Source organism: Amblyraja radiata, chromosome 5, assembly GCF_010909765.2.
Source record: "Amblyraja radiata isolate CabotCenter1 chromosome 5, sAmbRad1.1.pri, whole genome shotgun sequence".
Lineage (NCBI taxonomy): Eukaryota > Metazoa > Chordata > Chondrichthyes > Rajiformes > Rajidae > Amblyraja > Amblyraja radiata.
Window position 1 is genome coordinate 23,734,536 of NC_045960.1, and position 20,335 is coordinate 23,754,870.

The window sequence follows — 20,335 nt, forward strand, 5'->3', positions numbered from 1 at the left end:
CACCTGAAAGACAGTGTCCGTGGGGTTGCAGGGGGCTTTTGAGGGGGTGTCTGTGTTCAGTCTGTCAAACCTGGTGTAGAAGGTATTAAGGCTGTCTGGGAGGGTGACATCCTGGGGGTCTGTGGTTGGTACTGTTTTCTTGTAGTTTGTGACTGCTTGGATTCCCTGTTCCTGGACCTGCTGGTTCGGCAACGGAGAGACCTGTAGCGCCTCCCGGATGGTAGGAGGGTAAACAGTCCATGGTTGGGGTGAGAGCAGTCCTTGGCGATGCTGAGCGCCCTCCGCAGACAACGCTTGCTTTGGACAGACTCAATGGAGGGGAGCGAGGAACCGGTGATGCGTTGGGCAATTTTCACCACCCTCTGCAATGCCTTCCGGTCGGAGACAGAGCAGTTGCCATACCATACTGTGATGCAGTTGGTAAGGATGCTCTCGATGGTGCAGCGGTAGAAGTTCACCAGGATCTGAGGAGGACAGATGGACCTTCTTCAGTCTCCTCAGGAAGAAGAGACGCTGGTGAGCCATCTTGATCAGAGTTGAGGTATTGCGGGTCCAAGAGAGGTCATCGGAGATGTTGACTCCCAGGAACCTGAAGCTAGAAACATGTTCCACCTCCGTCCCGTTAATGTGGATGGGGGTGTGCGTGCCGCCCCTGGACTTCCTGAAGTCTACAATGAGCTCATTGGTCTTCTTGGAGTTAAGGGCCAGGTTGTTGTCAGCGCACCATGCTGCTAAGTGCTGGACCTCCTCCCTGTAGGCTGACTCATCGTTGTTGCTGATGAGGCCAATCACCGTTGTATCATCTGCATACTTGATGATGGTGTTAGTACCATGTACAGGTGTGCAGTCATAGGTGAAGAGGGAGTAGAGGAGGGGGCTCAGCACACAGCCCTGTGGAACGCCGGTGTTCAGGGTGAGGGTTGAAGAGGTGTGCTTGTCTAACCTAACAGACTGGGGTCTGTTGGTTAGAAAGTCCAGTATCCAGTTGCAGAGGGAGGGGTCGATGCCCAGGTTACCGAGTTTGGTGATCAGTTTTGATGGTATAATGGTGTTGAATGCTGAGCTGTAATCGATGAACAGCATTCTTACGAGTAGCATGTCAGGCAGCATCTCTGGAGAACATGGATAGGTGACGTTTTGGGTCGGGACCCTTCTTCAGGCTGATTGTGTTGAGGATGAAAAAATTGGAAGAGAGGTGGGGGCAGGCCAAAGCCTGGTAAGTACTATGTGGATACAGGTGATGGGGGTTTTGATAGGCAGATGGATTGGTCAGATAGTCTGAAGAAGATTGGCGACCCGATATTCGCCAGAGATGCTTGCCTGACTCGCTGAGCTTCTCCAGCACTTTTAAAAAACTGTTCCATTTTTTGAATCCAAACTGTTTATGAAATTGTAAAGCCATTATTAATACACAATAGTCCTGAATACTAATACATTACATTAAATTGTGTTAGGTTGTAAGCAAATTGCATATACCTCTTGAGCAGTGATTTTATTCGTCAATTCAGCCACTTTGGAGGAGGAGTGTTCCAGAGCATGCTGCGTCAATATCTGTTCTATTTCTTGTTGATGAGACGCGTTTAATGCTGCAACATGCTCAGAAAGGCCTCCCTGGGTCCTACAGCAAAGCAAAGAAATGTTCAGATACAGCTATTATCAAGCACCAGCCAAAAACTGGTACAAAATGTTTATTCCAACTAAAAACCACATAGAAAATCAGATTTTAGCACACAATTCAATGTTATGTTTTAATTCAGATTTCAGTTTGGCTTAATTGTGACCAGAGTCCAATTTTGGTCGAGGCTTCATTGCACAAATTGTGTACATAAACCAGGTTGACACTTTGGTGAATTACTGAGGAAACACGTCAGAACTTGGGTTTTTTTAATTTCTAAGGAACCATTTCTTAAATCTTTAGACTTCTGAGATACAGTGCAAAATCAGGCCCTTCAAGTCCATGCCAACCAGCAATCACCCCGTACATTAACCTCCACACAACTAGGGACAATTTTACAATTTACAGAAGCCAATTAACCTAAAAACCTGCAAGTCTTTGAAGTGTGGGAGGACACAGGAGCGACCCGATAAAACCCATGTGGTCCACAGGGAGAATGTACAAACTCCGTACAGACAGCACCCGTGGTCAGGATCGAACCCGAGTCTCTGGCACTGTAAGGCAGCAACTCTACCGCTGCACCGCCCACAATCTCAGTATTTGGACTCCCAGTGAAGTATTTTTGGATACAAGAAACACAGCACAATTCAAGTTCTCTCAAAAAGAACCATAAAAATATTCAACATCGCATTACAGAATATCTGGGGAAATAATGAATATCGGAAGAGGCATTGGTGATCTTTTATGTCTACCATAATAAGTAGCAAGGATGATTTTCTATTATCTTCCATTATTTCTTCAACAAGTACCCTCGTGCAAAGCTGTCAGAACTTTACCAAGTAAAATATTTGTGGTGTTTTGTCGACACAATAATCACCACTAGATTCTATATATTTGAAGTCCTGTGAGAAATCACAGAGAGAATGAAATTAATTGAGCAGTTATATGCTCAAAGTGTGTCAATGAAAGGCATTGCATTTCAGTGAGTCAAGAGATCAGATAACAGCTAGAAAATTAAAAGAAACTGCAATGGGAACTGGGATTACCAATAAATAATAACTAGTATTTGCTTCTCGAGGACTACCATTGATAAGTAGACGACTAAGACTAAATGGATTTAGTTTAGTGAAACGTACTATCTGTTATTCTGGATGCCATGTTTTTTTAAAAGATGGAGGCGCTGGAGAGAATGCAAAATAAATTGTGGGAGAATAAACTGGAACCCTCGTGTCTCCAAAATAAATGGTTTAGGGGTTACTAAATAGAAACTTAAGAGATATAAATGGGCTTGAAGAATGTTTCAATTATATAAAGTGTAAAACCAGAGGCCATCATTGTAAAAACATGTAGAAACAAGGAATTGCAGGTGCTGGTTTACCAAACAAAGACACAAAATGCTGGAGTAACTCAGCGGGTCAGACAACATCCCTGCATCTTCCATTGTCAACAAATCAAACATGTAAAGTCAAGTTACCCCAGCATTTTGTGTCTTTCTTTGGCCTTCATCGTCAGCTCCTGATCCAGAATGCATTTTAGAGGAAGCTAGATAAGTAAGTGAGAGAGAAGAGAAGGATAGAGTTACAAGGATGGAGGAAGGCTTAAATGGAGAACAAACACCACTCTGAGGTTAAGTAGTATGATCAGGTCTTGACCTACATAATTTGCTTTTGCAAAGATATGATAATATAGTGTAAAATTTATATTTACTAATTTTTAACAAATCTATGTTGTGTGTGGTATCTATGGTACGTTATGCTATCAGCTATATTAAAAATGCGATCCTCTGACATTGGGCCCTGGCACATTTCATAATGAGGCCGGAAGAGAAACAAAATTGGGGACAAGATACATCTAGGGGGCGCTGCACTGGCAGCAGCCTGTCGGCAGCGTGTCCGTTTTTTTTCAATTTTTTTATTTTTAAAAATATGTTTAAAAGTCTGTTTTTAATGTTTCTTTGTGTGTTATGTGTGGGGGGTGGTGTGGGGGGGTAAGGGGGGAAACCGTTTCGGTCGCCTCTTCCATGGAGAGGCGATTTTTTCAGGTCGCCTCCCCCGTGGCCCAACAGCAAGGATCGGCACGGACTTTCCCGGAGACGCGCCCGGAGCTTCAGCGGCGGGCGCAGCGTGGACTCTCGGCGCGGAGCGGGTGAGACCTCGCTGGAGGGGAGCGCTCCGTTACGTTGGCCCGCGGCAGCCGGCGGCATGAAGCCGCAGTCTGCAGAACTCCAGCTGGTACGGCATCTACAGCCCGGGATCCCTCGTGGAGGACCCGGGGGGAAGAAGAAGCTTCCACCGCCGGCCCGCGGCCGTCTTCTACCGCGGGTGCGGCATGGACTTACCATCTCCCCTGGAGGGGAGCTTCGACCGCCGGCCCTGCAGACTGCGGTGCTTCCGGCTGCGGCACGGCAGGTACTTTAAAACTTTGACCGCCGGCCTGCGGCCTACACCAGCCTGAAGTCGCGGTCTCTGGTTGGGAAGAGCCGATCCTGGACTCACCTTGACTTTGTCCCTTACCATCTGGACGCCCGCAGCAACGGCTGTGGAGGGTGGTGGTCCCGACCACGGGGGAAAATGGAGGAGGACTGGCCAAGCTCTGTGCCTTCCACCACAGTGATGAATGCTGTGGTGGATGTTTGTGTAAATTTTTTATTGTGGCTGTGTTCTTTATTACTGTACCGCTGCTGGCAACCCAAATTCCACCGACCTTGGTTGTGTGGCAATTAAATTATATCTAAATTATATCTATCTAAATGGCCCTCAATTAAGGACATCGAGGTGAGGAGTTAGCAGTGGCCATCGGGCAAAAGGCTGGTTGGTGATCTTCCTCTAGTTTTTAATCTAACCACATACAACAGCTACTCAAGGGCAATTTACTCAAGTAAACAGACAAAAAGAAAACTAAAATTTGTCCTTACCTCCTCACTTCATTTTCATACTGGGCCAATTGTACTCGTTGCTTGTCCATTTCCAAAGACAATCTTTCTATGTTGTTCTTCAATATGTCATTTTCTTTCAGAACCTCTGATATATGAGAATCAGAGAAGTCATTTGGCTGATAAGCTTTTTCATCAAATGCTGCTGGGAAAGACTCTTTTCCTTTTCTGGACTTCTTGGTGGACTTCTGCCGAGCATCATATTTGTCAGTAGCTGTTTTATTATTAAGGAGCAATCTTCTCTCGGCCTGAAGACGCTCTAAAGTCTTTGAAAGCTCTTGTATCTCTCGGTTTTTTGCAGCTAGCTCTAAATTGAGTTTTTCAATCTTAGCTTGTTGATATGAATTGTGCATGTGCTGGTCAACCATTCGTAGGGAGCTATCTTCTCTTTCCATCAGTTTTAATTCTGCCTGGTAAAGCTGATTTTTCAGCTTTTCAATGTCACCCCTGAGATGATTTTCTTTGAACTTGTGGGCTTCTTTCAACTTGAGAATTTCTTCTTCAAGTATCTTCATTTTGGAATCAGCATCTAGTTTTTCCTTTTCGTTAACTATTTTGTGTGTTAAATATTGTTCAAGCTCCGAGACTCTCTGTTCATACTGAATCTAGAAAACAAGCAGTAATTACTTTAGTTTATTATCATATGTACAAAAAAGCTTTTAGTTTGGTTTAGTTTTGAGATACAGCACGGAAACAGGCCCTTCGGCCCACCGAATCTGCGCCAACCACCAATCCTCACACACCAACATTATCCTACACACTAATGACAACTTACAATTTTACAAAGCCTATTGGCCTACAAACCTATGTCTTTGGGATGTGAGAGGAAACCGGAGCACCCGTTGAAAACCTACGCAGGGCACGGGAAGAATGACAGAACCCGTAGCCTGGATCAAACTGGTGTTGCGTGCTAACTAGTCAGCGGAAAGACTATAGATGATCACAATCAAGCCGTTCACAGATGCATGATAAAGGGAATAATGTTTAGTGCAAGAAAAACGTAAAGTCCAGTTAAAGACAGTCCGAGGGTTACCAATGAGGTAGATAGTAGCTCAGGACTGCTATCTAGTTGTTGGTAGGATGGTTCAGTTGTTCGATAACAGCTGGGAATAAACTGTCTCTGAATCTGGAAGTATTGAGAACCTTGTGTGCTGGTGTCAAGACGATGTCAGCAAGACATAAGAGATAGTGATCGACTTCGGGAAGTATTGAGAACCTTGTGTACTGGTGCCGAAGTAGAGATGGTCGAAAACTTCAAATTCCTTGGAGCCAATATCACCAACAACTTCACCTGGACCACCCATATTGAAGCAATGACCAAGAAGGCACACCAACGCCTCTGCTTACTTTGAAGGCTTAGGAAGTTTGGCAAGTCCCCCACACCAACTCTCACCATTCTACAGATGCACCATATAAAACATGTTATCAGGATGCATCGCAGCTTTGTCTTGGGAACTGCTCCATCCAAGACTACAAGAAATTGTAGCGAATCGCAGCCCAGGCCATTACACAAACCAACCTCCCTTCTATTGTCTCCATTTATACCTCACGCTGTTTCAGCAAGGCCAGCAGCATAATCAAGGACGAGTCGCAACCTGGCCACTTCCTCTTCTCCTTTCTCTCTTCCAGCAAAAGATATAGAAGTGTGAAAATGCACACCACCTGATTCAGGGACAGTTTCTTCCCAGCTGTTATCAGGCAACTGAATCATCTTACCGCTACCAGAGAGCAAATGCTGAACTACTATCTATCTCTTTGATGTCCCTCGGACTATCCTTGACCGGACTTTGCTGTATTTACCTGGCACTATACTCTGTAAATCGATTGATTACAACCATGTATTGTCTTTTTGCTGACTGGTCAGCATGTAACAAAAAGCTTTTCACTGTACCTCGGAACACGTGACAATAAACTAAACTGAACTGAATCAGACACAAGGAATTGCAGATTATGGAATTTTGAGCAAAACACAAAGTTCTAAAATAACTCAGGTCAGGTAGCATCTGCAGAGGGAATGGATAGATGATGTTTCTGGTCAGGATCCTTCTTCACAATTGAGAATTCCAGTACTGGCAACATCCTCCTCAATCTGCTTCCTAACCTCTCTCATGCAAAATAACCCTTTCTGCAAAGGGGTATATGCAGTTCTAGCATAAACCTCTGTTCTTATGAGATAATAAAGAAACTACCTTGTAATGGTACCATTGTGGGCCCTTACACATACACCCCAACATCCTTATACCTCCACACCCCCATTCATTATGCATTCCCTTGCCTTATTGCACCTGTGCAAACACCAAGCCAGCCTCCACTGAAGAACTGTGTACAATCCTGTGTACAATTCGGTGGATGCATTAAACGGAAATGAAGGCTTTAGATTCAAGAGATACAGTGCGGAAACAAGTCCTTTGGCCCACCCAACCAGACTCCGCACCGACCAGCGATCACCCTGCACACCAGCACTATCCTACACACTAGGTACAATTCACAATTTTTTTTTGAACTGAAGCCATTTAACTTATAAACCTGTACGTCTTTGGAGTGTGGGAGGTAATCGGAGCACCCGGAGAAAATCACATGGTCACATGAAGTACAGACAGCACTGGTGGTCAGGATCAAACCCGGATCTCTGGTGCTGTAAGGCAGCAACTCTACCGCTGTGCCACTGTGCCGCCCATTGGCAAGGACCCAGAAAAGAGTTATGACAGTGGTTCCTTAGCTGAAGGACTGCTGTTAGGGAGGTGCGACTGTTTTTTTTTTTTTTAAGAAGTGGAAATTTGATAAAAATATATTAAATGTTGCATGGTGTGGACTGAGTGCGTATGTGAGGCAGTTCCTTTTGGGTGCAGAGAAGGATTCAACAACATATGTATGAAATAAAGAAGAGAATTAAGAATGAGGAAAAACAGTTGTGTGCTTGGAATCTGGAATGTAGTGCCTGCAGATATAGTGAAGGCAAGTCCACAGAAAGAACTGATAAGTTGCTCCTGTAGAGAACTAGTCATAGAATCTTACACCGTGGAAACAGGCCATTTGGCCCAACTTGCCCACACATGTCCCATCTACACTCGTCCCACCTGCCTGCATTTGGACCATATTCCTCAAAACCTGTCCTATCCATGCACCTGTCTAAATGTTTCTTAAATATTGCGATAGTACCGGCCTCAACTACCTCCTCTGGCAACTCTTCCCACCACCCTTTGCGTGAAAATGTTACTCCTCAGGTTCCTATTAAATCTTTCCCCCTCACTTTAAACCTATGTCCTCCAGTTCTCGATTCCCCCACTCTGGGCAAGAGACCTCTGTGCGTTTACCCAAACTATTCCTCTTATAATTTTGTGCACCTCTATAAGAGCATCCCTTATCCTCCTGCGCTCCCAGGAATAGAGTTCTAGCCTGCTTAACGTCCCTCTCTTCTCCGTGGATTGTCACCTTGTCGTAGTGATGCCGTCTGGAGCTATGCTCCCGGTAGGGTCACCCATGGTGGTAAGGTCGAAGGTCAGTCTCTGACAAAGAGCAATCCAACCAAGACCTCAATGGTGGAACAGGCGGAGGATGATGGCTGACTTTATTGGAGCATCATAACAGCTGGTAAGACGGATGAAGGCTGCAGCAGAAAAGGGTCCCCCCCGGTCGTCTTGGACTCCATGCCACTGGATCCTGACCCAGATCTGTCAAGGACCGTGTAGTGGCTGTCTGTGCACCAGTCTCCCCACGTTAAACAAAGTCACGCACAGGCGTCCTCCATGTGAGGACAGTCATACTCGATTCGAGTAACTGCCGATGATGATGATGAACCTCTCTATAGCTCAGGCCTTCGAGTCCTGACCACATGCTCGTAAATCTTAGAAACAGTGAAGATACACAAAAATGCTGGAGAAACTCAGCGGGTGCAGCAGCATCTATGGAGCGAAGGAAATAAGCAACGTTTCGGGCCGAAACCCTTCTTCAGACTCTTAGAAACTGTGAAAATAGGTGCAGGAGTAGGCCATTCGGCCATTCAAGCCAGCACCACCATTCAATATGATCATGGCTGATCATCCAAAATCAGTACCCCGTTCTGGCTTTTTCCCCTATATACGCTGATTCCCTTAGCCCTAACAGCTAAATCTAACTCTTTTGAAAACATCCAGTGAATTGGCCTCCACTGCCTTCTGTGGCAGAGAATTCCACAGATTCACAACTCTCAGGGTGAAAAAGTTTTTCCTAATCAGTCCAAAATAGACTACCCCTTATTCTTAAACCGTGACCCCTGGTTCTGGACTCCCCCAACATTGGAAACAATTTTCCTGCATCTACTCTGTCCAAATAATGTTATATCTTCTCTGCACCCTTTCCAGCATGGATACATTGGGTGGAATGGGCTTTTTCTGTGGTACGATTCTATGTATTCATTGTCTTACACTTCTCCAGGTTGAATTTCGTTCAGATCACTTATATTTTCCTGTAGTTTATAGCTTTATTCCTTTACATTCAAGTATATCATCTGCAAATCTCTTTATATCCTCTAAATTCAGTCTAAATTATCTATGCCCCCCTTGTCTAAATGTACAGTGCATAACTGCAAAATGCAAGTTCTGAGACCTGTGAAAACTCAATGAAAAAGGCCTTCCTGTTGTTAAAATACTTATCAACTGTTACCCTTTGCATTTTGCTGCTCAGCAAATATTGGATCTAATTTGCCACCCATCTTCCCATGGACTTTTACTTTTAGATCAGTCTGCCTTGCCAAAATCCTTCCTAAATGCCTGTAGGTTAAATCACATATAGTGGCGGCCTCTTTGTTCCCTCTTCAAAAGAAACAATCAAGTTAGTCAGAAGTGACCTTTCCTTAACAAACCCTCCTGACTGTCCTTGATTAATGTATCTTTTTAAATGACAATTTACTTCCTTCAGAACTCATCCAATAAGGCTTCTATTATTCAATTTACCTAATGGAAACTATAGACTGTCAGACAAGCAGATTGTAATAGAGCAGTGGAGGAAAGACGAGCTTGTGTCCTCAGACGACTTCTTGACGGCAAATCATTTTACCAGAATGGTGCCTGGATTAGTGTCGATTAGCTTATAAGGAGTGTTGGGGCAAACTTTGATTGTTTTCTCTGGAACGTCAGAGACTGAGGGGACCCAATAGAAGCATTTAAATTAATGAAAGGTTGAAGTCTATACGTTTAAAGGAGAAGTGTGGAGCAATTTTTTTATTTGCACATATGGATATGCAGGGAATGGAAGGATGTTGATCATGTGCGGGTAGAGGTAATTAGTTTAACTTAGCATCAAGCTCGGCACAAACATTGTGTGATGAAGAGATTGCTCATGTGCTGTTGTGTGGGCAGAAGGGTCTGTTCTTGTGCTGCACTGTCCTATGTTCTATAAGATCTATAATGCAGCCGAGATACTGTACATAAGCAAGAAGGCAATGATCAGTGATGAAACCTTGTGGGATTTTGTAATTGTGTACTGTGGAATAAGAAGCTATTTATGGAGATGAAAATATATTCAGTTCCTGCAGCTTTTGTAATGTAAACATTTTAGTTGCTCTTACTCTTAATAGTACTTTTAATAGTACCTTCAAAATAAGCATATACATTTCAATTCTGAAAAATCGCACTAGATTTCTGATACACAAAGTTTCCTGCAATCTTTTTTGGTAACAGTTTACCAAAAAGATTTGGCTTGTATTAAAAAAAACAGGAAATACTACAAACAAACAAAATTATTTTCTTCATGAGCATTAAAAAAATAATTTTACTTAGAGTCATACAATGTGGAAACAGGCCCTTTGGCCCAACTTGCCCAAACCGACCAACATGTCCCATGTACACTAGTCCCACCTGCCTGCATTTGGCCCATATCACTCTAAACCTGTCCGATCCATGTACCTGTCTAATTGCTTCTTAAATGTTGCGATAGTCCCTGCCTCAACTACCTCCTCTGGCAGGCTGTTCCATACACCCACCACCCTTTGTGTGAAGTTACCACTCCGATTCCTATAAAATCTTTCCCCCTTCAACTTAAACTCAAGCTCTCTGGTTCTCGATTCCCCCACTCTGGGCAAGTGACCGTGCGTCTACCTGATTTATTCCACTCATGAATTCATACACCTCTACAACATCACATCCTCCTGCTCTCCAGGGAATGGAGTTCCAGCCTAGTCAACCTCTCCCTATAGCTCAGACCCTCGAGTCCTGGCAACATTTATCGTAAATAGTCTGTGCGCCCTTTCCAACTTAACAACATCTTTCCTATAACATGTTGCCCAGAATTGAACACAATACTCTAAATGTAGCCTCTCCAACATCTTACATAACTGCAACATGACCTCCATACTTCTATATTGTACGTTCTCATACAAATCATTGATATAGATGACAAACAGTAATGGGTCCAGTAACAAACCCTGAGGCACACCACTAGTCACAAGTCTCCAGTCCGAGAAGCAAAACCTTCCACCATCACCCTCTGTTTCCTTCCACGAAGCCAATTTTCTATACATTCAGCTATCTCTCCTTAGATCCCATGTGATCTAACCTTCCATTGGAATATTTATAAAACAATGGCAAAATGCTAGCTCCTAAGTGGCATAATAATTTACTTACATTATATCTTGCAAGACCCGAGCCATCCTGTAGATGGCTCAGGCAGGAAGCTGAATGATGTGGTTGCCATTGTGATGCCATCTTTATGATATCACTCGTACGTCATTGAATATGACGTCAGGTTGGGGGGGAAAAAAATAGGATATTCCAAGGAAAGGGAAATATTTTTAATTACTGAACACGTTAAATGACTGCACACATGTTAAACGATGGATGGTACTAAGAATTAGGAGTTAACATACTGCTCTTCTACAATGTGGTCCATCACTGTATAAAGTGCCAGCATGGATAAAAATCAAGTGTGCACATTGACTAAACTCTCAAATGAACTGAAAATGAAAGAGAACTTAAATGAAAAATGTTATCAAAAGTCACTCAAGTTGAGAGAAAACTGAGCAGTTTTGAAACATTAATAATGAAAATTTTCAATAAGGCTTCAGCTATGAAATACATGTGTATATCAGATAGATAGACACAAAGTATTGGAGTAACTCAGCGGATCAGGCAGCATCTCTGGAGAAGGATGGGTGACGTTTTGGGTCAGAACCCTTCTTCAGAAAGGTAAGTAGTGCCAAGACAATTAAAATAGGATCAAGCAAGGAAGCACATATGGTAAACCTACAAGATATAAGCATACAAGAAACTAGGAGTGGGAATATGCTCCCGGGCCCCTCAAGTTTGCCCTGCCATTCAATACAAGCCCAGCTGGTCTATAATGGCATTAACTGCTCTTTTGTACCAGTTCCCAATAACCTTCAATTCATCGACCTTCCAAATATTTATCTCCACCTTAAAAACAAATCTAATAATCTGACCTCCCCCACCCTCAGGGTTAGAGAAATTTTAGAGACTCACTACCCTCAGAGATGTTTCTACAAACCTGACGTTTAAATGACTAATCCCTTGTTTACAACTCTCCTACTTGTGGAAACATCTCAACATCTATCCTGTCAAGCCTCCTTTGAATTTTTGTTTGAACGAGGTCACTCCCTCATTCTTCTGAACTATGGACACAAACCATTTTGCCTCTCTTGAATGGACAACCCTCCCATGCCAAGATCTATGCAGCACAAGGATGGCACGGTGCTGCCTCACAGCGCCAGAGACTGTGGTTCGATCCTGACCTCGGGTGCTGTCTGTGCGGAGTTTGCACGTTCTCCCTGTCACCGCGTGTGTTACCCCCCGGGTGCTTCGTCTTTTTCCCACATCTCAAAGACGAGCAGGCTTGTAGGTTAATTGTATCTGTACATTGCTTCCAGTGCTTAGGGAGTGGATGTAAAAGTGGAATAACATAGAACTAGTGTGATATGTGACCACGGTGGTCGGCGTGGACTCAGTGGGCAAAAGGACTTGTTTCCAAGCTGTATCTCTAAACTAAACTAAACCAATTAGACTGGCTAATCTCCTGTGGGCTGCCTCCAATGCTATTATATCATTTTTTGGATAGCGTGGTGACAAACCTGTGCACAGAATTCCAAGGCCGTGTACATCCATAAAACCACTCTGTTTGTTTAAAGTATAATCCCTTTGCAAGGCGAAAATACTGCCAATACTTGCCTTCTAAACTACATGTTGGACGTGGGTTGCCATGTTGAATCATGCACTAGAATGCCTAAATCTGTGAACTTCATTCATTTACAATGTCTCTGATTTTTCCCCACGGTAACCTCAATGCTTATCACAAAATTTCTGGATCTTGGCCTCAGGACCTCCATCTCCAACTGGCTTCTGGACTTCCCAACCTCAGTCGATTAGTCATACTATTTCCTCAACCTTGACCTTCAACACTGCTGTTCCTCAGGATTTTGAGCTGAGTCCCCTGCTATGCTCCCTGTACACACATGATTCTGTGGCCAAGTACACCATCGACAAAGTTTAAGTCTGCCGATGATACTGTTATCGGCCAAATATAGACACAAAATGCTGGTGTAACTCAGCAGAACAGGCAGCATTCTATCTCTGGATAGAAGGAATGCGTGACGTTTCAGCTTGAGACCCTTCTTTAAACTTTATGTCTGCATGCTTAGTTGTCACCTTCTCCTAGCTAACAATGATCTATTTACATTTTCCTTGATCATCATCCCCAAAATGAAGCAGTCTGAAGAAGGGTCTCGACCCGAAGCGTCACCTATTCCTTCTATCCAGAGATGTGCCTGTTCCGTCTGAATTACTCCAGCCTTTTGTGTCTAGCTTTGGTGTAAACTAGCATCTGCAGTTTATTCCTACACACCGTTATCAGCCAGTTCTGCAACAATAATGAGACAACGTACAGGAAAGAGATCGAGAAGCCAGTGTCATGGTGTTAGGACATTAACCTAACTTATAACGTGAACAAGACGAAACAGTTGGTAGTTGACCCAAGGATATGAGGGGGTGAACACCACGCTGTCCTCATCGACAGATTGTAGAGTTTCATAAAGTTTAAATAGTTTCACAAGCTTCAAAAATCTATACATCAATGAAAACACGATAGACTATCAATTAATAAAATAATGATGTTACAACATTGCCCAAAATTCTTGCATCAGCTAACTATTTATTTGTAAGGGTACAGCTTTAAATAATAATGATCTGTACCTTTATTTTTTGAAACTGTTGTTCCATTGTTCTCAAGCACTTCTTTGCTTCTTCATCTTTCCCCTCTAGGTCAGCTTCTAGCTTCTTTATCCTTTTTTCATAAAAAGCTCTTGAATACAGGTTGCCTTCAGTTTCAGCTGATGCATCAGGTACAGAAGCCGCGGCATAAATAAGGGCAGGCAAGGAATTTGGATAGCGCCTTCGAATTATCTCTTCCATTTCTTTCACCTGAGACAAGAATGAGAAATGACCTTGTACAGTACATACACTTTATAGTTTAATAATCTATTGTCACATGTACCTAGATAAAGTAAAATACTGTTTTGCATACAATTGAGTAATACCGTACGCCGAGGGCACCACAGTTGTGCAGCAGTAGAGTTGTTGTCTTACAGCGACAGAGACCCGGGTTCAAACCTGACTACAGCACTTCTCTGTGTGGGTTTTCTCCGGGATCTCCAGTTTCCTCCCACATTCCAAAGACGTACAGTGTTGTAGGTTAATTGCTTTGGTATAATTGTAAATTGTTCCGAGTGTGTGTAGGATCGCATTAGTGTGCAGGGATCGCTGGTTGGCGCATACTCAGTGGGCAGAAGGGCTTATTTCTATGCTGTATCTCTAAATTAAATAAGCACAATCATGCATAAACAAAAGAGTTCAACGATTGTAGCGTATAAAAGTAGTGACCATTATCATCTGTGACAGAAGGGTGTTCTCCTACATTTTAATTAATCTGGGGAGGATAATGAAGAAAATGTGACAATGCCATTATACTAGATGGTAGTAAAGTTGGTTTTCTTCAGTTGAAGATAAACTATCTTTCCTAATCCAGTGAACTTCAATTCATTGCTTTCCAGATATCAGACTTAATGGGGTGAATTCCCTCTGTTTCACAGAGAAATCCATGTGCTGATCACCTATTTAAAATGACTATTATGACCAAATGAGCACCTGAGACTGGCATATGCACTCCTAGAGTCCTGTCACATAAAGCTTCAATATTTCTACACTAACCCAGTGTGCTAAACATTATTCATGTTATTCCCTTTATCATGTACACTGTGGATGGCTCGATTGTAATGGTGCATTGTCTTTTCGCTGACTGGTTAGCATGTAACAAAAGCTTTACACTGTACCTCAGTACACATGACAATAAAGTAAACTCAACATTGACTCGAACCAAACCAACCACTTATACAAATTCGAAAAACAAACTCATCATTCACTCTTTTACCACATATGTGGGGAAGTGGGATGTGTGGAGGTTCCATGCCCTCTAAAGAGGACCAGGTGAAATAGGTGATTAGTTCGTGTTGGCCACAAGCATCAGTGATCCTTTGACACAAAATCCAATTAAATATAACATAACATCTCACAACGTTACTGATGTTTTTTTTTAACAAATCAAACCTCACTGTTATGCTCTTCATCACAAAGACCCATGCATATGTAACATCGTCACCTTAACGTCCACTCATCAGCCTGCTTGACCAATCCATTAATTAGTTTCCCATGTGTAAGAAGGAACTGCAGATGCTGGTTTAAACCAGACACAAAAAGCTGGAGTAGCTCAGCAGGACCGGCACCATCTATGGAGAGGTGATGTTTTGCGTCGAGACCTTTCTTCAGACTGGTTTCAAGTTTCCCACGATTGATATAACACTGTTTTCCTCACTATCAAACACAGCCCAATGTTGGAATTATCTGCCTTCATAATTAGGCCATTTATATTTAATTCTAAATCTTTGTGATATACTTCAAAAAAATATTTTTTTAAATGTGGATTCCTAAAGATGTAAATTCCTGGATAAAACAGCTTCTTTAAGAATATGGAAACAGTAAAGACTCTGATCGTCATATGCCAGTTCTCTTTTGCTTGGGACATGGTGCTGAAAGGTCTAGACAGCTGCTTTTATGGTACAATGATTTAAAATTGAGAAAGGAATAGTCCATGTAATTCAATCTATTTAATTTACCATTGTTGTTGAGCAAGTGATTGGAAAAAGGTTGTTGGCAAAAACTCCCAGGGAAGCATGAAAAATCATTTAGGAAATTAAAAATGAATCAAGGAGAATAAGCGCAACTTTGTTGATAGAAATAGTGTTTGACTACCTTGCGTGATTTTTTTTAGGTAACCACGAGGTGGATCATTAATGGTAGCATATTCAAAGTTGTCAACATCAATTTGAGAAAGGAACAAAAAGTTCACCATGGAGGATTTTGTCAAACCAGAGAAAAGCAAAGTCCAGATCAAAGAGAAAAAGTGATTTCATGTTCTCCAGAGATGCTGCTTGACCGCTGAATTTCCCCAGCACTTTATGCCTTTTTTCAAGTTAAATTTGGGAACTTTATGATTGTAATTGATTTTGCAGTGGCGTGCTGAGGGGCTTAGAGCACCTCAAGTTATCTGGTATATATAAATAATTTCTATTCAACTGCAACAATTAAGGGTGATACAGCGGTAGAGTTGCTACTTACAGCGCCAGAGACTTAGGTTCAATCCTGACTACGGGTGCTGTCTGTACGGAGTTTGTACATTCTCCCCGTGACCTTGTGAGTTTCCCCCAAGTGCGCCGATTTCCTCCCACATTCCAAAGACGTACAGGTTTTGGTTTAATTGGCTTCAGTAAAAATTGTAATTTGTCCCTGGTGTGTAGGATAGTGCTTGTGTATGAGGATAGCTGGTTGGTGCGGACTCGGTGGGCAGAAGGGCCTGTTTCCGTGAGGAAATATTATACAATAAAATTGCTCAAATGATAATTTCTGTGTAAGGAACTTGCGTTGAGTTGCAAGAGAGGGACTTGGAGCGGAGGTTTTCAAAATACATAGGCCACAAAGGAATAAAGAACACACACACACACACATAGAACAGATGGTTTGTTATAACATGGAGATGTTGATGTAAATACGCATAGCTTTGTTTGCTTTGAAGTGGCTATAACTCTGTCAGAAGTTTTATTTGGTTTAGAGTATCGGATATGGATGGGTTTCTTCTCAAGACATGAAGACCGTGTGTCCTTCTTTATGGCACATCTTTGAGCTCGGCTGTGTTATAAAGGGTATTTATGGTTGTCTATATTGGGTCGTGGGCACCAAGGCTAGATACTAGTCTGTGATCTGGTTTGTGCTGTTTAAATGTATTTATGTTGAGATAAGAGATAAGGCATGGGTGATGGTTGTGTGACCTTTGTATAAAGGTGGTTTCTTATGTTTATAGAAAACTGAGAAAGTAACTCTGTTTTGATAATCTTCCATTTGTTGTGTGGAATGCTATTAGTGAGAAGGCCTTACATTCCTTTCGTCCAGAGATAGAAGGGGGAGGTGGTAATTAAACTAGACTCGAGCCAGGGACGAAGCAATCAAGTGTGACAATTAGTGGCCTTTGTGTGGTTGGGGATTGTAGAAATAACTTAAGTTCTTACTACTTTATAAGAATGGGGCAAAACTCATATTTAATCCATAAGTAACTGTATTTTAACTATGAAGTAAGGAAATTATTTGTGAAGTGTATTGTATTTAATTAGGATTTGTATTAGACTTTGTTTAAATCTGAAGTTTTAGAAATAACTTTCTTTTCCAAAGGTGAAAATATATGTTGTGTGTATGTATTGTGTAATTGCTGTATGATATATGACTATGACAGAAATATTTCAAATGTCATTAGAAACGGGAATAGTGCCGGAGGATTGGCGTACTGCGCATGTTGTTCCATTGTTTAAAAAGGGGTCTAAGAGTAAACCAGCAATTATAGACCTGTTAGTTTGACGTCAGTGGTGGGCAAATTAATGGAAAGGATACTTAGAGATAATATATATAAGCATCTGGATAAACAGGGTCTGATTAGGAACAGTCAACATGGATTTGTGCCTGGAAGGTCATGTTTGACTAATCTTCTTGAATTTTTTGAAGAGGTTACTCGGGAAATTGATGAGGGTAAAGCAGTGGATGTTGTATATATGGACTTCAGTAAGGCCTTTGACAAGGTTCCTCACGGAAGGTTGGTTAAGAAGGTTCAATTGTTGGGTATTAATGGTGGAGTAGCAAGATGGATTCAACAGTGGCTGAATGGGAGATGCCAGAGAGTAATGGTGGATGGTTATTTGTCAGGTTGGAGGCCAGTGACTAGTGGGGTGCCACAGGGATCTGTGTTGGGTCCACTGTTGTTTGTCATGTACATCAATGATCTGGATGATGGTGTGGTAAATTGGATTAGTAAGTATGCAGATGATACTAAGATAGGTGGGGTTGTGGATAATGAAGTAGATTTTCAAAGTCTACAGAGAGATTTATGCCAGTTGGAAGAGTGGGCTGAAAGATGGCAGATGGCGTTTAATGCTGATAAGTGTGAGGTGCTACATCTTGGCAGGACAAATCTAAATAGGACGTACATGGTAAATGGTAGGGAATTGAAGAATGCAGGTGAACAGAGGGATCTGGGAATAACTGTGCACAGTTCCCTGAAAGTGGAATCTCATGTAGATAGGGTGGTAAAGAAAGCTTTTGGTGTGCTGGCCTTTATAAATCAGAGCATTGAGTATAGAAGTTGGGATGTAATGTTAAACTTGTACAAGGCATTGGTGAGGCCAATTCTGGAGTGTGGTGTACAATTTTGGTCGCCTAATTATAGGAAGGATGTCAACAAAATAGAGAGAGTACAGAGGAGATTTACTAGAATGTTGCCTGGGTTTCAGCAACTAAGTTACAGAGAAAGGTTGAACAAGTTAGGGCTTTATTCTTTGGAGCACAGAAGGTTAAGGGGGGACTTGATAGAGGTCTTTAAAATGATGAGAGGGATAGACAGAGTTGACGTGGATAAGCTTTTCCCACTGAGAGTAGGGAAGATTCAAACAAGGGGGCATGACTTGAGAATTAAGGGACAGAAGTTTAGGGGTAACATGAGGGGGAACTTCTTTACTCAGAGAGTGGTGGCTGTGTGGAATGAGCTTCCAGTGAAGGTGGTGGAGGCAGGTTCGTTTTTATCATTTAAAAATAAATTGGATAGTTATATGGATGGGAAAGGAATGGAGGGTTATGGTCTGAGCGCAGGTATATGGGACTAGGGGAGAATACGTGTTCGGCACGGACTAGAAGGGTCGAGATGGCCTGTTTCCGTGCTGAAATTGTTATATGGTTATATGATATGTATTTTATATTCTGAGAGGTGTTCTGTGAGAATTAGTTTTATATCTCTGTGGTTTTACTTCATTGAAATAAAATGATTTTGAGCAAAGAAGTTAAAGAAAACCACAGAGGGGAAAAAAGGTGGTAAAGGGGCCGGGAAAGTGAAAATCATGTGACTATGCGTGTTGTCAATCACTGGAAAGGATCTAGTTGATTGGTTAATGCAAAAAAGCTATATGTATGGTAAACCATAATGATTGGTTAATAGTTTGCCACTCCTTTTGAATCATCATTGTCTAATACCTATATGATGTGTTACGTTTATACCAAAGTCAGTAGTTCTTTCGACCAGCCCCAGAGCTTTTAGCTCTGTGTTGGAAGGTTTAAAGAATTATCTAGCGCTGTCAGAATAAAGAATTGATTTTAGCAGCAATGGGTTGAATCAAATTTTCTTGAATTAGACTGACAAAAGAACTTAGTTTAACATCCGCATTGTATCTCTAAACTAAAATAAATAAAATTAAGAAGCTTGAAGTTGATACAAAATGGGCAATGTGGTTAATAGTGAGGAAGACACTTGTAGGTGATAGTAAAGGAGGACAAAAAAGTTACAAGGAGAATTCAACCTTGGAGAGGTGATCTAATGCACTTGAGAGAGCCAAAGTCATAAAGGAATACACAATAAAAGTCAGGCATTGAATGAAAGTGTAGAAAAGATGAAGGATCCAAGATATCCATAGATCTTTAAAGACAAGCAGAGAGGATGATTAAGAAAGCATTGAGATCTTTTCCTTTACCAGTCATGGCTCAGAATACAAAAGAAGGGAAATGTGATACTGAGACAGTGTAAATTCTAGTTGGGACCACTGTGTATCCTTCGGAGCATTACACTATACACAACACTTCCTTGACTGGAGAACACATCTTGGTTAAGCTGGGGCTGTTTACCTTGGACCAAGGAGGACATGGAAATGTAATTGAGGTGTTTAAAATTGACAGAAGCAGAGATAGTGTGAACAGGAAGATCTAATTTCCACTAAATTCAATAACTAGATACCAGGGAGTGAAGTATTCAAAATAATTTGAGGAAATACTTTTTTCATTCAAAGAATGTTGGTGGTCTGAAATTCACCACCAGGTAGTTGAAGTAAAAAGTGTAGCAAGGAATGCAGATACTGGTTTACGCCGAACATACACACAAAATGCTGGAGTAACTCAGTGGGTCAGCCAACATCTCTGGAGAAAAGGAATAGGTGATCTTTCAGGTCGAGACCCTTCTTCAGGCTGGTTTACTCCAGCAGTGTCTATCTATCAGTGGAGGTAAAAAGCCTTGTGTTGACCAAGGGCTTAAATGGGGAGTTGAAATGCCATAACTAACAAGGAACTGAGAAAAGTCTAAATAGCTCATGTTTTATTTAGCATGGAAGATGGGCAGAATAGGCTCCTTCACAATGATTCACGATGTCCTCATGCTGTGAATAAATTAGTCAA

General features: G+C 42.1%; 1 protein-coding gene across 2 annotated transcripts in view; it reads right to left on the reverse strand.

The window, feature by feature from the left end:
- Positions 1-20,335, reverse strand: part of cep162 (centrosomal protein 162) — a 120,628-nt gene that overhangs the window by 16,229 nt on the left and 84,064 nt on the right. For both annotated transcript variants that reach the window (XM_033020791.1, XM_033020790.1), the window contains 3 exons: positions 13,724-13,951; positions 4,530-5,152; positions 1,477-1,618 (listed from right to left, as the gene is read on the reverse strand). In XM_033020791.1, the coding sequence (XP_032876682.1) occupies positions 1,477-1,618; positions 4,530-5,152; positions 13,724-13,951 (993 nt within the window). The remainder of the gene's footprint in view (positions 1-1,476; positions 1,619-4,529; positions 5,153-13,723; positions 13,952-20,335) is intronic.